The sequence below is a fragment of the Euleptes europaea genome, chromosome 10 (assembly GCF_029931775.1).
Source record: "Euleptes europaea isolate rEulEur1 chromosome 10, rEulEur1.hap1, whole genome shotgun sequence".
Taxonomy (NCBI): domain Eukaryota; kingdom Metazoa; phylum Chordata; class Lepidosauria; order Squamata; family Sphaerodactylidae; genus Euleptes; species Euleptes europaea.
Window position 1 is genome coordinate 54,110,240 of NC_079321.1, and position 17,256 is coordinate 54,127,495.

Sequence of the window (17,256 nt, forward strand, 5' to 3'; positions counted from 1 at the left end):
CCTGCCCAAGGAGCAAGGAGGACGCACAGCCCATACAAGAATACCGTGCAATCCACTAAAGAGATGAAACCTTCACAGTAAGTCCAATGTTTCATTTTCTTTTTGTAACATTATAAGGATAGAATTGTCCAAATAAAAATTGGATGAAAAATTGGCTGAAACAAAGAACTAGCTTTAAAGTAACTTTATTTCTACCCAGGGTGAGGTCTGGCACAACAGCTATTTCATAAGTCAGAAAAATCTCTTCAAAATATGTACAGGATATACACAGCCTTTCTGAATTGCAGCCCATTTCTGTCCACTTCTCCACTACTGATAGTTGATGCCATGATATGAAGTATTAAAAGATACTGGGACGCACCTGTGCTATCTTAGTTTTCTTTTGTTCAAATTTGCAAAGTCGTAATATCCGAGTTCCTGATTGGTCATTAAATTGTTCATGGAATGGATGCAGTAACTGAACTGTTTCTCCAAAACTGAAATACAATGGAAAATGCATTTTAAAACAGTGCATTATAGGTAAGAGAAAAACTAGTATTAATTATTCTTTAAATAAGCTTAAAAGTATTCTTACCTACACACTGCTATCTGTCCTACTTCTAAGAGGGTCAATGCATTTCCAATTACCGCCAGGGATTCATAAGCAAGCTATGAAAAACAAGGTTAATTGTTTCATATCTAGCATTTGATATCGATTTAACCTAATGCAACATTCTAAAATGATGCACATTCAAGAAACCTTTCACTATATATTGTGAGATTCTATCATAAAACTATCAAAAGGAACTAGAAGACAAAACAATATACCCAGCCCATATGATTTGCTTGTAGGCATTTTGCCCAGGCAAATATCTAAGTAACAAACTACCCCTGCTGCAGGGATAGAATTACACATATGGCCAGGACACAGTGGTGTGTCAAGCCCAATCCCTATTGCTTGTACTAGAATGAGGTACCAACTATGGGCTCACTAACAAGGAGGTAGGAGGAAACAGGGGCCTGCATGCAACCAATACGTGCATGGAAAGTGGAGTTTTCCTATGTTCTTCTCTGTTCTTGCCACCCCTTCAGAAAAATCATTCTCATCAAGACCTATGGGGACTGAAGAAGGATAAGAGGATGACATTGCTCCTCCTGCCTCTTCTGCAAGTACAACTCTACTGAGGAAAGGGGTCACTTTAATAATGCCATTCCCTTATCCCTCCTTACTCCAGCCCCCCAACCTGAATGCCTACTCCTCTGCATGGATTATTTGCCTCCAGGGACCCCTTGGAAGATACATATTCAACCTGTGCTCTGCCAGCTGCACTGGCTCAAGATTGAACACCGGATCAGGTTTAAGGTTTGGTGTTAACCTTTAAAGCCCTAAACAGTCTGGGACCATCAAATCTGTGGGGTCGCCTCTCCTCCTATCCCCCCTCCCAAAGAGTGCTTTGCTCATCTGGAGAAAATCTTTGGTGATCCCTGGTCTGAAAAATATCTGGCTGTTCTCAACCAGGGTCAAGGCCTTTTTGGCTCTGCCCCCAGCCTGGTGGAATGCTATGCCCAGTGAGGTTTGGGCCCTGTGGGATCTAAAACAATTCTGCAGGACCTGTAAAACTGAGCTGTTCCGCCAGGCATTTGGTTGAGCGCAGCGATTGGTCTTCCATCTGGCTGCCCCCCTTCTCCTTTTCCTTTCCCCCTCTTTTGCCGTCTCTGCTGTTTCCCACAAATAGTACAAATTGTTAGTGCTGCTGTACTGACGTCACCCCATGGGTCAGGAATGACCCGGTGCTTGCACAGGGGACTACCTTTACTATTGTGTTATATTGTTAATGTATCTGCTGCTGTGTGTCAATAAGGGCGCCGGTTTTATCGTTGTCCTTTAAAACAATCTAAAAACAGTTAAATAATTATATAAAGTGTTGTGAACTGCTCTGAGCCTAGCTTGGCCATGAAAGAGCAGCCAAAAAATTCAAATCAATCAATTTTTCTGGAGGTCAGCAGCAGAAACGTAAGGAGTACAGGAAAAGCTCTGTATGTTTCCCACTGAAGAATGGTTGGATACAAGCCAGAGCCAGCAGACAGAGCAGGACGTCAGAAACATTACAATCCTTATTTTGATACTGCACCCAGAGCAGCAACCCTGCTGAACGTAAGCATGTCTGGATCTGTATGGGAGACCTTCTGGGAACTCTTTGCATACCCCTTCAAGTTCCATGAAAGAAAGGCATGATAGAAATGGAACAACTGATATATGATACAGTAAATATTTATGAATTCAGAGCTAAGAATCTTCATTTTTCTTTACCTGTTTAGAGTGGTTGTCTATCATGCTAGCCGAATCATCCAGGGCTAAGCAAATCTGGTACTGTCGTTTGCTGGGCTTGGTCCTTCGTAACCAGATTTTATCCTTTCGGAACTGACTGGCAATATAAGGAATTACTTTGCGCATGTTCAGTCTTTTGCCTGTCCTATAATCACCTCTGGCAGTGAGAAAGAAAATGTATAACATTACAAGTATGCATATTTCAGGGGAAGTTTGGCGGAATCCTTACCTGAATTGTATTTACATATCTATATAGTTTTCCTGACATTTAAACTAAAATATTGATGGAGATGACAGGTTTGAAATCTTGCTCATCAGGGGATAGGCTAGGTCAAGAATTCCCTCTCCTCAGTCACTAACAATCTTATTCAGCCACGTTTGGCGTCTTTTAAGCATATATTCATAATCATAAGAAATTTTCTTTTTAAAAAATATCAAAGTCAAGATTCTTAATGTGATATTGTGTCTACAAACTGTGGTTTTTTTACACAGGTGCAAAATTAAGCAACCTAGCTTTACAGGCTAAAGCACTAGCATTTACTGGTGATCACTGCTGCTTAAAAGACTCAAAAGGTGTAATTTATACTTCTTTATCCTGGATTTATCAATAGAATGCTTGAACTGGATTGGGATGCAGAGTTATGTCTAAGCACAGGTATAGGCTTAGGGCCAATATCTACATAATGCTCCTTTTAAAGCAATGGTTCAGAGACAGGAGCATCAATATGCATCAACCCTTACTGTCTTGGGGTAATTATTCTTTTATATCTTTAGCTCCCCATCTGTAAAAAGGAAATACTAGAGCCTTGTGTCACAAAAACTGAAATCAAGATGTAAAATACTAACTCTGAAAGTGCTATGCAAACTATGTAGGAATATTAGTACACACACACACAATCCAGATAAAATTGAGATATGTGCCGAGTACTATAATGAGATAAGAAGTGTATTCTGCACAGGATGATATGAATAAGCAACCACTGGCTGTGAAGAATGCTTTTGGAAAATCAGATTTCGAAGAGCTAGGGGCTCTGATTTAGAGAGACCATACTTACTTCAGCTTGGCTGCCTGAGTTGGCTCCAGTATGAGTCGGAGCTGCTCACAGAGCTGCTGTGAAAGGGCTGTAGTGAGTAGAAGGTATCTCTGCCACATCTCTGCTGCTGCCTTCTCCTAAAATATTGACACACAAGACAAATTCCACACCGGGGGGAAGTACACACAGCTATGTGACAAGTTTATAAAAAAGTAACTTTAGATGGTTGGCATACCCCCAATAACTATTATGGGCAGTCCTTCTTGGTTTTGGTGTTGTATGTTTATGTGTTTTTATTGAACTATTTTACATAGTATTTTACGTGCTGATTTAAGGTTCAAATGTTTTCATGTTTGCCACCTTGGGAACCCTAATCAGGTAGAAAGATGGCATAAAAATGCTTTGAATAAATAAAACAAGACTTGAATTTCTCATAATGTAAACATGTGCAATCTTGATTGAACAATTTACCTACCTCATCAATGTTTCCAGACTGCCAAATTTCCAGCTGCTTCTCTAGTTCTTGTCGTAGCTCCTCAGGATTCTTGACAATGTGCTTAAATATAAGACATTAAGATTGGAGTAACCAGCATGGAAGAGTTTCTTTTTTTTTTCTTGTAACCAACCTACAAAAATGTATCTCCAAAAGCACAATTAAATTTTTCTCTGTTTTAAAATTATGAAAGTACTTAATCTAAGGGGGAAAATGTTAATATTTTAAAGGTTCTGCTTATTTTAATTTTGAACTTTGAATAATAAAACTTTTTCTCAACAGAACCTATCTGTTTCTTACACATGGAAAGTTTTACTATATATAGTAGTTGCTAGTTGATATATTATTACTAAATTGAGTTCTGAATTTTGTTTTCAACTTTCATTTGCAGTAAGAATAGTCAATGGCTTCAATGCAAAATACACATCCTATACTCAGAAACAAAGTCAGCAATATTTTTTTTTTACTCCTATAATGCCTTTAGTGGATGAAATAGAATTATTCCTATTTCTGTAATTATGCAAGTGGTATTTTACCTTAATTTTGGTATTCATTAAAAACTGATGGGCAGTGTGTATAGTGGAGTCTTTGTTTCTGTCTGGCCTGACTTCTGACTGTGGTTTGTCTGTTCCACGTTCTTTGTCACCCTCAGAATTACCATCTTTGGCTTCCAACTCTGTCTCCTTAGATCCTGCATTCAAGTCAAAAAGTCTTGCTTAATATTCCACTCATATATTCTATTGTATCATCTAGGCTTAATTAATTACTAAGAGCAACAACAGAATTGTTTTGAATGCAATCAAGAATTTATTTGTAAAGGATAAAAATGCTTAGGATTGGAAGCTGACAATTTACCAGATTTGGAAACACCAGACATCTTTACTTCTGGATTCAGTATCTCTGTTTCTACAGTGTGGAGATCCTCAGCATTTTGAGCTTCTGTTTCCATAGCTGCATCTTCTGAAATTGGCTCTTTGTTGTCTTCGCTGACAGGCACAGTCAGTTTTTGTTGTTCTTCATTAGCTACATCTGGTAGAAACATTTAAAAAGCAATCAAAATCTTAAACTGTGCGATATCTTCCACACCAGCACTAGGGGAAAATAAAAAAGCTTATCAAGCATCCAAAGTCTTATTACAGCCTTTATAAAAAGCAATTCAGATTGCAGAGCTTATTGAATTGTTAGGCTGGGGCAGTGTTCAAAGCACATATAGAGCTGTTGGAAGAAGATAATATAAGAAACGTCAGCATTCCTCCATGTTTCACATAAACCTGACAGAATGGCTTGCCTAAGGCCAACTAATGGCCAACTAATGGCCAGAAGGTGAGACTCAGACTGGGAACCTTTTGATTATCTGCTTGGGCTCTTAGCCTGCATCTACATTGTATGAGAAGATGAGCTTACTGAAACTACCATCTCAGTAAACCCATACAGATGACCCCATTTCCTAGGGAACAGCCAAGTGATGAAGAGGACTTTACCACTCATAAAGTGTATGTGCATGGTAGAAACTCATGACTAATCAAGATCCAGAGATATATCTTTGTAGAAATGCATGTGTTTGACAGAAATCAAATGTGACTATAAAATGTTTCAGTTATAGTCAGGGCCCTAGGGTGTCTTTATTGCCAAGGTTTTATGGGAAAGCAGGAGCTGGGGACTCTACAGGAAAGGATACCATCAGTAAACTGGTACAATTTCAACAAGAACACTATTGAGCCATAGACCACGAAGTTCCAATGTACTGTTTGCTACAAGACCACATACTGCAGAGTGGGATGTAGAATATCGTAATAAATATCACAGAACAGTACAGAAATACCTACAAGACGAGCAAACACAAACGCTTTCAAAACAAAAAAGGAGTGTAAATAAATACTGAAGGTTTGATTTCTCTGATATTATCAAGGTATGCTAATCTAATGTAATACCATTGCTTTGACTGCAATAAGCAAGACAAGCTCACTTTAATAGAGAAGGAAGCCAGAGTCCAGAAAACGGGGGGGGGGGGGCTTTATCTCATATTAAGCTATGCTTTGAAGAACTCCAAGTACTTGTTCCTTTCTAAGCGCCTATAAAGCTTTGGACAATGAAGGGAGAGAAGGTGACTGGAAGAACAGAGCTGAAGAGGATATAAAATTGATGTCTTGTAAATGCTGCCATACCATAGGTCTGTGCATCATAGGCTTCAGTGCCTTGCTTTATGTGCTCAAAAGCATCAGCTTCTTCCACATTTTGTTCCGACTGGTTTGGATTCTGCTCTGCTTCGCTGTTGGACTCCATCATTCTTAATCTCTTATGGACATGTTGACTGTGATCCCCCATTGAGCGTTCATTGTCAGCTTGTCCAGGTTTTCTCTTAAAACTCTGAAAAATGGGTAAAGTGCAGTTTTGCTGGGTTTCAGTAAAACAGACTCAAGAGTTTCAGGAACTCCGCAGTCTGCCATCATTAACCACAGAAGTCAATCTCTACGCAGAAGAGTTCCACTGACAGCAACCTTTTATTTAAATTTGGAAAATCTAGTGCATGCCAGCTGTACAAGAGGAATGTTAGATATGCTATTTTAGATAATATAAACTCCTCCAGTACCAGTCATCCATGAACACAGACAACTTTAAATCAGGCAACTGGTCCATCTAGGGGCATTCCACATGGAGATGTGAAACAACACCCCTGCTGTGTAGTAGTGAGTGGGATGGAGGTAGGCAGGGACAGCCTCTAAACAACTCTGTCCCCATGCTGCTCACTGCTGTCCCCATCCAACCAATCCTGCCCCTCCCACCTGCAAAATAGCTGAAGTAATAACAATAGCACATCCAGCCCCTACTAGGCAACCCCCCTTTCCTGCTTCACAGCAGACTTGTGCTTAAAGGGACACTGGCTCAGCTGTGAACCCCACCCTCAAACAAAACAAACAGCCTGTTAAAAGGCAGAAAAGAGGGGAGGAATGGAGCTTAGTTCTACCCCCCCTTCCCAGACTGGATGCATGTGGAGTTTCAATACAGAGGTTCTGCTCACAGCCACTATGATGTCTTCCTAAGATGGAGCAAAGGAGGCTTTTCCTGAGGTCACTGTGACATTTCCCATTTAAGCTGCAGCAAAGTTCAAATCCCTGCTCTGCCATGAAGGCAGGCAAAACAGGGCTTTTTGAGACTACCATAGTATGTGAAGCCTCCCACTTGTATTTGTGATTCCCAGGACTGAGGCCAATAATAATTTGTGGATCAACCTAATTCCATTTTGCAAAGTTTAAAAATGCAAAAAAACTCCCCTTAAAAAACAAAATACCTGTGTCTTTTTCTTGCTTTTTTTCCGAGAAGCCATCTGTGCCATTAACTCAGATTCATGGCCTTCTGATTGGTTTGCATCAGCTGCTCCACTTCCATGCTCCTGAAAAAAACCCAAAGATGTCTGCTGTTAAAACACAGCACCAAAAGTCTCTGCTTAAACTTGACTACTGCAGTCGCTTCAGGATACAGACATGTGCTATACACAGCAGTTCTAGGAACAAACTTGTGCTTCAGTTCCTCTGCTGTATAGAAAACTCAAAAGTCAACTGGCAAAACACGTGATCAAAATGCTTTAGGACCACAGGGAGATTCCTATACTCATTTTCCGATCAGTAAAATTCTGAAAGTCTTTCATTCAAATTAAATTGTGTGAAATTGAGTTCACACCAAAGACAGCTTTTTCATGTGTATATCACGGCACCCCGACACCGTTAAGCGCATACTGAACAACTGTTTGCACCACACCACACATAGACTGACAGTTGTTTAGAACTATGAGCATTCCTACCTTAAAAACAACAACAACCCATACCTGGCCTCTTGCCTTTAAAAGATCTCTCACTCCTCACCCCAGTTTCTCAGGTACACTTTGCCAACCCAGACTACACAATATTAAAGTCTGGATTGTCAGGGGACTTGCTTTCTGCCAGCAAAAATATTAATTTTGCATGCCATCACAATTTTACCAAATATGGCATACGATGTATCTAGCTAAAAAAGTTATAACCTGTTGCAAGGCAGCTTGCAACAAAATAATTTATTTTAGTTTATTAGACTTTTATTCCATCCTTTCCCTGCCAAGACAGGGATCAGAGCGGCTCACATCCAACATAAATACATTTGGTCATAAAATCAATTAAAACTATAACATCTGACAGTCAAAACAATTACAAATCACAAAATCAAATAACATCAATGATGCTTCCATATCAACAGTGATTGGAACATTCAGGTGGGAGGAATGGCAGGCATGTAAGTAGACTAAAGGTGGAACAAGATGGAACAGGGAGGCTAGCTTATGATGGAACCATTGCTGTCCTCAGCTGCAGGCCTGGTGGAGCATCTCTGTCTTAAGGCTCTGCGGTATTGAACTAGATCCCGCAGGGCTGGTCTCATTTGACAGAGTTCCACCAGAGTCGAAAAAGCTCTGGCCCTGGTCAAGGACAGCCGGCTACTTCTTGGGCCAGGAACCACTACCAGTTGAGTATCCCTTATCTGGACATCTGATATCCGGACTGGTCCAAAAACCAGACCTTTTGAGCCGGCATGCAGGCATTACTCACAGGCCCTCAGCAGTGCCATTGACAGTTCAATGTACACAAAATTATTAAAAATATTACATTAAGGCTATGTATTTAAAGTATACATAAAACATTTACAAAACATAAATGAACTTCATGTTTAGACTTGGGTCCCATCCCCAAGATACTTCGTTATGTATATACAAAAATTCCAAAATATTCCAAAATACAGAAAGATCCGAAATACGGACTACTTCGGGTCCCAAGCAGTCCAGATAAGGGATTAAAGTTGCTGTTTGATTAACGTAAACCTTTTTGAGGGGTAAACCAGAAGCAAAAACAGTGAATGGCCATGCCCATAGTGATCATATGAACTGACCTTCATCTCCACTTGCATGCAATTGGACGCTGCTTTAGAGCTTAGATAGTCTAGCTACTTCAGACAACATGGATGAATATGTCCAGAATAAGCATTATATTTACATGGAGAGAAGCTTTTATAAAGACTACCATAAAGGTAGATGTTTTCCTCACAAAGGCACTGTGGGATATTTTCACTTCACCTCTTTCACTGAGTCTTTCTCAGAAGCAGTTCCAGCCAATTCTACAGCAGTGTCACTCTGCAGGGTCTCTTCTCCCGCCTGACCATACATTTCATGTTCTATTCTCTCAACTGCATCAGGTAACTGTTCATCCTTGTCAGGATTATCAACATCTTCCTCTTCCTGGGACAAACAACAGAAAGTCATCATTAGTATTATAAAAGACTAGGAGTGTGAGAGAGAAGACTACAGTGATGATTTAATTGTACAAGATCCATATTATGTTCAAAACATCAAGGAACTACCATCACTACTCAACTACTGGAACTTAGCCTTTAAGTAGCTTCCATATTAAAACAAAGACACATGCATTTGCCTCCTTAGTGACAAAAGATGTCACATAAATAGAGACAATTTTTTCCTATATAATAAGAGGAAAAAATGAAACCTGAGGATAAAGGCCATGTTCACTAGCAGAAATGCCAGTCTCTTTCTGTTCTTCCTCCTCCTTTTGGTCTTCTGTTGTGTCATCTTCTTCACCTGTATTTTCATTAGGATGCTCTGCATTTTCTTTTTCATTTGTTTCTTCCTCCATTTTATCATCTCCTTCTGCTTTTTCTTCAACGGAATCTTCTGTTTGCTCAGGATCTTTACCTTCACCCGTATCTTCGGTTTCCTCCTCCTTTACCTGCTTTTCATCTATATCCATTATCTTATCTTCTATCTCAAAAGGATTTTCTCCTAAACAAAAGGTATGATTTTCAGAAAAGTGAAGGAGGAGGATTTACTAAAATTCCTAGATAATATGGAAGAACTATAACCAGGTCCGCTGTACTTCTAAAATGTGGCTATCCCTTGTTATAGTATAAATTGTCAGTGTCTGAATGAAGTGTAGAAATGTAGCGATACTATGTTTCTTCAATGACAAAATCCATGCCTGATATAATTTCAATTCATTCATTATGCAGGAAGAGTGTGATGCAGTACTAAATGCCACAAAATACAAAGCATACATACAACTCTACATGTTCAAGGGCAAATATATATCAGAAAGCTGTGATTTGCTCATGCCTCTCTAGCAATGTCCCTCTTTCACACTCTTCAGCAGCAAATACAGGAATGAATTAGCTCTAAGGGTCCCTGAATGATCCGTGAGACTCTCTTCCCAGCTGTGTTCCTCTGCCTAAAATGGGAGTGCATAAGAAGCTGGCATTTGCAACACACAAAAGGATCCAGCAGAAAACGATCCACTTCCTACAGGCTTCCTACAGTAGCACAAGCTACTTCGTATTGTGAAAATTATCCGAGTGTCACCGATAACACTGATGGGAATAATTCAAAGTGTCCATCTGTTTTTTGTTTGGTTTTATGGAATTGGGTTAAAAGTGAACCATGGTAGTTTGCCTTGAGGGGTCACAGCCCACATGGTGGGCGTAATCTTTGAAAGGCCTTTCCCTAGATGCATTAACCCCAATAGAGTTCAAGGTCTGCACACCAGCACCAGATATTACCAGTGATATTTTAGAACAACACAAACCCTTTACGTGTGACTGGTCCAATACACATCATTAGAGGCCACCTGGAAACACTTTTTGGTGGCTTCCTCATGGGGCTGTAATGCCTTGGCAAGTCCAGAGAAAATATATTCCACAGGTAAAAGGCAAGTACATAGAATACCTCTTTGTGGGGCCTTGCAGCTATATGTGAAGGGCCAAACTTAAAGATGGCATTTCTCAGCTAACCTTAAAACGCTGTAATGGGCCAAAAATAGGGGAGGTTGTGGCTCCTGAGGGTATCTGGGCCTAGGTTGCTAAGAGCATTTTAGGTCAAAACCCAAGACCTTGAGAATTTAGCTTTGAAGGCAACAGTAAAGCTGTCGAAATATGCATCATCAGGATCATATCACATGAAGGTGTGGCAAGCATTAACAGGAGCTTCATAGCAGTTATCATGGGCAGCTCTGTTTGTGCTACTGTGGTCTAGTCTTGAAGTTAAGATGAAAATTAAGCTCTCCAAGACCAAATCTAACCTCCTTATCACATGGAGTTGGTTGAAAGCCCCTGGCTGTAAACACAAGTGGCTACAAACACACAAACATACATAAATGCACAAATGCTGAATGGAAGCTTGACTGATTAGGAGAAAATGAGCTCTAATGACAACCGTCCTGCTCCCCCGGCCCCAAAACACACTGCCTGCCTACCACTATTACTTTGATCTTCTCTGATTTATTTTGCAGCCAGGTCCCAACTACAGACACTGGTCAGGTACTGAGATGTATTTTTGTGCTTCACAGCATCTGCTGCTAAAGAAAACACTACACCAGCTGTACCTTCTTCCTCCTTGTCCTCATCATCCCCCTCTCCATTCTCCAGGTTCAGGTCATCAGGAAGATCTAAAGCTTCAGCTTCAGGCTGCTTCTCTTGCTTTCCATGATAAGGATCACTCTCATTTTCATCATATTCACGCTGTGAAGCAGAAATGAATCACACACTGTGAAAGGAGCAGAGGTGGAATGAAAGGGATGAAGCAAGTCTGCGGCAAGCAAAACCAGAATAGGTCTGAGGCACGCAGCCGTATTTGGGTCTATGGTTAACTTGCTTGAATCGTTCAATGAAAATGGCCGTTATGCAGCCCTGCTGCCTTTATAAGCAGCCCTGCTGTGAAACCTCCTTTATTACCTCATCTGTTTGTTCATGGATTTTCTCTTTGATTTCCCCATCATCTTCTTCCTTCTCTTTTTCTTCATTCTTGGGTGGTTTCTCATCATTTTTATTGCCAGCATCTAAGTTGTCATCTTTTGCAGCTAGCTCTGAATCCCCCTAAATGGTTGAAGAAAAATATCTATGAAGCCATTTGACTGCAGAGCGATGTTCGTGTTACCTTGTCAAGACACCTTGCTGTTACAGTAAAGGCAGCTCCACGGTCTACCTATAGGAAACACTACTGCTGTGTAAAGTATGGAACCACAGTAATACTAGGCACACTGGGGGATAAATGGTGGAAGCTGTGGAAGTATTTCTGGTAAATGTTACAAACTTAATGCTAGAGTCTAACTATCTGAACACATTGAGAACTGCAGAATGAATGCTCCATCTTTCAAGTCTAGAAAATGTGGCCATATGTGGTTTAGCATTTGGTTTCTAGAATATTTGGAGTATTTCCCACATATATTAGATAACATAAAACTACTACACAGAGAGATACACAAAGTACTTCAGCACACAACGCGATGCTTCCCCACAGCTTTCCTGACAAAAAAGTTCAAATTAAATTTTCAGTGTCTTTTAAGAAAAAATTCATTGGAACAAAAATATATATCAAATTTAAACCAGTTTAAATTTGACCTTAAGATCACAGTGGGCATAAGAAGTCTGTGTGTGCTTTCTAAATATTAACAAATCTGGGATCTAACTGGGTTCCCTAAGAAAGGAGTCTGCTAACCAAAGATGCAACAGAAAAAGGGGCTTACGGCCCTGTACAAAAATAAGTAAGGAGAATATACCTTTTGGTTTCTGGTGAGTCTAACTAAGATAGACAGTTAAAATGGCTGCTAGTAACAAGCCTCAACATCTTAAGGGTAAGAAAATGGAAAGACGTTGATAAACAAGTCAAGGACAACAGCAAAACTTCAGTTGTTTGGGAATCATCTCTTCTCTTTTGCATCAAGGAGCTTGCATTTCATGTATTACAATTAAAACTGGCTCCACACTTTCAGAGCACACATTCATTTTTGTTTTTACCTCATCCATTCCTGGTCCAGTTTCCGTTACACTGTCCTCACTATCGCTCTCATCTTCCTCTTCCTCATCATCTCCCCAAAGCCTCTCATCCAGCTTATCAGCTTCAGCATCTCCAAGATTTCCCATCTGTTTATCTAATTCTTCATCATCATCAGATTTCTCATCCTCTTCTATGAAAAGTAACACAGCTCAACGTATAAGGCACATACAGCCTAATTCACAGTGAACATTTAGAACTCCCCCACAAGCAAGGGCTTCACCATTCCCTGCAACATGCTGAGCGGACCAAAACCAATGCCTGAGATCATGGAGGGCGGGTGTGAGTCAGAGTAGGAAACACTAGCTAGAACCAGTGGACCAAGTGTTCTGACTCGGTATAAGGCAACGGTGTGTGATCATATGCACCCAAAAAAACCCCACTGTTAGTGTAAATGGCAATGCCCTTCCTCCCATAATTACAAACCTCATGATACTATACTGATTTGACCAGATGTTGGTTAAGAAATAAAGAATAAGCAACTTTTATAAAAAATTAATGCTTTCATGATGTCGAGTCATATTAAGTTTGTACAAATATTTGCAGTTCTACTACATGGCAGTGTTTACAAGCACAAATGGAATTATCAGCATTCTCACTAATTTTTTTCCAATCAATTGAAAGAACTTCCATGTGATTAAAAGGCAATCGTGAATATAGTTTATTCAATTCAAAGCAAAAAGATGACTAAAATGATCTCAGGAACATACCCAAAACTCTAAGTAGTATCACTATTTGAATGCACATGTAGGTTTGTAATGGGCGAGAGGAGCAATCCCTTTTCCCTCCTCACATTACAACATACAAACCTTGTTCTTTCTGCTCCCCATCATAGGTTTTTCCTTCAAAATCCTCTGACATTTCAATTGCATTGTCCTCTCCTTCAATATCTGGTTTAGATTCTGGGTCTTCATTGTCCTTTTCTTGACCCTTCTGGTAAGTGTCTTCTACCTGGATTATTAGACCAACAATTATTCTGGCTCTTTAAATAGCATTTGTTTCTTTTTTTACCAACTTGGCAAAGCTACTTTATTACTTATTCAAAATCTAACTTCAAATGCTTGGATCCAACAAAGAATCTTCCTCTAACAGAAAGAGCCCTTGCTCAGCACAATGGAACCAGTGGATCGAACCCTTTTCCCCTCTTAATCAAAAAGGCATAATAATTGGTTTTGATGTCCTTTGGAACTCATGACACTTTCTTTAGAATAGTTGCAGCCTGTTCTTTTTTCTGTCAAGGAAAGTTGCTGCAAAACCTATTAAACTACCAAAGGACAATAACGTAAAAGCATTCATTCTTAGAAGAGCACGCATCTGAAAAGTAAACAAATCTTTGGTTTCCATAAAGTATTAATATTCTCTAGTCATTCATCTGGCTGTTCTGCAGCCATTCTCCCAAATGTCTCTTACACATACCTGAACTTCATTTTCTATCTTGTCGCTCACATCCTTTTTGCCTTCTCCTTCTCCAATGCCACCTCCTTCATAGTCATGGAAGTCGGTTGCTCCATCTCCTGCTCCCTCTTCCATGAGTTCTTTCGGTAGACAAAACCCCTAATACAAAAAACAAACACGCTATGAAGCAGATGGCAGCATTCTAGTTAAAATGATATGCCTTTAATAAGATTAGATTATTATTCTAAAACAGGGGTGGGAAATGTCAGGCCCAGGGACTGTATAAGGCCCATGAAATCATTTGGTCTGGCCCTTCGTGGGTCCTGGCACATCTCTAGCTCAGAAGGATCTAAGACTGGCGATCTGCCCCCTCCTGCGGACAGGAATAGCCTCTATTCAAGGCGGATGTGAGTTTGTTTTGCTGAGGAAAGGAACCTTTTCCCCCCTTGGAGAAGAATCATTAGCTATGGAGCTGCTAGGACTGCCCAAGAACATAGCAGGCCAATTTTTAAGTTGATAATTTTGTATGGCCTGCTAATGATATTATAAATATCCAAATGGCCCTTGGCAGAAAAAAGGTTCCCCATCCCTGTTCTAAGAACTCAGTCAAGTGTATGAGTTTCTAATGAAACCCTATCTTCAAACTTCATAGAAATGCTAATTAAACAACTTTATCCATTGCTAAGGTTTCATACACTGTCTAGGCTGAATACTTTGGATATTGCTTCCTGGGGAACTGGGAATTTTTTGACTTTTGCTGGGGACAAGTATTACTTCACACACTCAACTGTGCTGACTAACACTCATGATAGTGCTTGCCACAACGAGAAGTAAATGGGTTAACTGTGCTTTGTTTTTATGTAATGACTCTTTGGATTCTAAACCCACTGTGATGCAGAATAGATTGTGGGGCTTGAAAAAAAAAAGAAAGGTTTAAATCAGACTTCTGGCATTCTGGAAATTGCACTTATTGCATGCTTATGATTATCTCATCATCATCGGAGAAATGGTAACTCCCCCACCCCAGTTAATTAAATGAGTAAATACAGATAATGGTGAAACTGTGGACTTTTATGTGCTTTTCATAATTGTTGTTTTATTTATATTGTAAGCCGCCTTGAGATCCACAAGGCAGAAAGGTGTCTGATATATGTTTTCAATAAATAAAATATATAAATAGCACCAACACTGGAATCCATTCAATTTCTACTGATGCGTTCTTTTTAGGTTCCAAATACCTGAGAAAGTGATATTTCCTTACCTTCTGGGCAAGTTCAGTAAATATGTTAGCTAGGACAGAAAGCAATTTTCCAGTACTTCTATGGGTGGCCAAGGAAACAGTGAGGTAGAAGAGGATAATATTGGAATACTTGTAGAGTACTGGCATTAGACGCACCAGTAAGTGGCAAGATTGATTAAAAAGCTGCAGACAAAAAAAAGTATATTAAAACTGGTTTAAACCTCTAAACTGTTATGTTCATACAAGCTTACACCAGACTAATTTTTTTTCAAAAGTGTCTCAGAAAAACACTGCATTTTTGAAGCAAAGTGAGTGGAAAACAACATAACATCTAGAAAGTTATGTTCAGAGTCTCTTCCCACTAGGCCAATGTGTCACAATAGCTGAAGAGTTGGAACTGATGCATTTTTACCTTGCACTTGTAGGCTGTGTAATCTTCTCCATAGGATTTCAGTCGCTCCAGAAGTTCAGAAATGGCTGAAATTATTTTCTGTGCTTGCAAAGAACTCACATCAGAACAGATGTCTTCATCCAAGAGTTTAGTCAAAAGCCCTGACTTGAGCCTGTCAACTGAGGGCACCCCTTAGGTACAAAGTATGGAAAAATACAATAATCAATGTCATGTTTCAAATGGGCTCTTGGAAACCCACTAACACTCATCTCCCCAAGGCTAGCTAATTCTTTGTGTTCAGTTACTGATAGGAAGAATGCTTCAAAGTATAAAGGAGTAGTGAAGTTCAACCAGGGGCAGTGGGGAGACCCTTACCATCAGCCAGAGAGGTTTCTTTCTCTTCTTTTTCTTTTCTTCTTTCTACTAAACACTGTATAGCACTCAAGATAGCATGGGTTGCAAGTTCTACTTGTTCAGAAAAGTGCTCTACAAACCCATCATCTGATTTTTGGTCCCCTTTGGAAACACAGTAGAAATGTTAGTTGGAATACCGTTAAATATTCCACATAAGCCAATACATGATTATGACGTAGAGAAATCTGTGTTCTAGTTACAACTGTGTGTGAAACTTAAGTTCTCCAAACACAACTCTTGGGGCATAGCATTTTTTTTTCTTTTTTGGATTTTAAATGTATCATGTTTCCTGTTGCATTTAAAACAATTTTCCGGGCCAGCCCTCACATCATTTATCCATTATCCTCTTTATGACTGCAGGATAGCATAATTCATAGTGCTTCTGAACACTTCACCCTCTCATTTGACCCATTCATTAGGGCTCAAGAATGTCCTCCTCAACTCACTGGGATGTAATGCATAATGTGCTTTATGATCCCAGGATCATCAAGAAATTGTGACCTATTTTATTTTACGTAGCCACAAATGCGAATATCCACACATGGCCAGAGGATAATATATTAATAGGCCCACTGTTTAACTGATTATGAGAGGGAAAGGATTGTTGTTACCATCACAATGTGAAATTGAACTGAATAGTTGTGTCTTCCAAATAGCAAAGTCATCTACACTTCTATTAATTTCTTCTTGGATGTATACAAGACTTCTGATTAGTGCTGTGTGAGATGCAGCTCGGCTGACTTCCATTTCTGGTGAAACAAACAAGGATTCTATATCTTGAAGCTGAGTTGAAACCTGAAGCAAAGATTCTATCCCAGAAGAGCAAACCTCAAAGCTTTTCCTGTAGTATGAGAAAAAAATGCACTGCATTGACAGAACCATTTAATCCAAACATTTGTCTGTCTTTGACGCCAGATAAAACTGGCTGCCCTACAGCACAAAACAGCTCAAAAAACAACAAAACAGTTCAAAAAACAACTTTGTGAGAAATTAATAGGTTGTCTCCTATAAAAAGGATCCTCTCCCACTTGCCCCAGCAACCCCCAAAAACATTTGAAAAACTGATGCTGGGTGTTGGAGAAGCTTTATGCTTTGGCACAGGAGGTGCACTAAGGAGCAGGAAATCA

General features: G+C 39.7%; 1 protein-coding gene across 1 annotated transcript in view; it reads right to left on the reverse strand.

Moving 5' to 3' along the window:
- MDN1 (midasin AAA ATPase 1) overlaps nt 1–17,256 on the reverse strand; it is a 125,860-nt gene that overhangs the window by 5,640 nt on the left and 102,964 nt on the right. Inside the window, exons 80-99 of the mRNA XM_056856148.1 lie at nt 16,741–16,970; nt 16,091–16,231; nt 15,737–15,906; nt 15,346–15,507; nt 14,106–14,243; nt 13,499–13,640; nt 12,653–12,822; nt 11,591–11,731; nt 11,242–11,377; nt 9,358–9,650; nt 8,931–9,092; nt 7,125–7,226; nt 6,001–6,202; nt 4,691–4,864; nt 4,372–4,526; nt 3,818–3,898; nt 3,364–3,479; nt 2,291–2,465; nt 575–648; nt 362–476 (exon numbers count right to left, since the gene is read on the reverse strand). Coding sequence (XP_056712126.1) covers nt 362–476; nt 575–648; nt 2,291–2,465; nt 3,364–3,479; nt 3,818–3,898; nt 4,372–4,526; nt 4,691–4,864; nt 6,001–6,202; nt 7,125–7,226; nt 8,931–9,092; nt 9,358–9,650; nt 11,242–11,377; nt 11,591–11,731; nt 12,653–12,822; nt 13,499–13,640; nt 14,106–14,243; nt 15,346–15,507; nt 15,737–15,906; nt 16,091–16,231; nt 16,741–16,970 — 3,079 coding nt within the window. The remainder of the gene's footprint in view (nt 1–361; nt 477–574; nt 649–2,290; nt 2,466–3,363; nt 3,480–3,817; nt 3,899–4,371; nt 4,527–4,690; nt 4,865–6,000; nt 6,203–7,124; nt 7,227–8,930; nt 9,093–9,357; nt 9,651–11,241; nt 11,378–11,590; nt 11,732–12,652; nt 12,823–13,498; nt 13,641–14,105; nt 14,244–15,345; nt 15,508–15,736; nt 15,907–16,090; nt 16,232–16,740; nt 16,971–17,256) is intronic.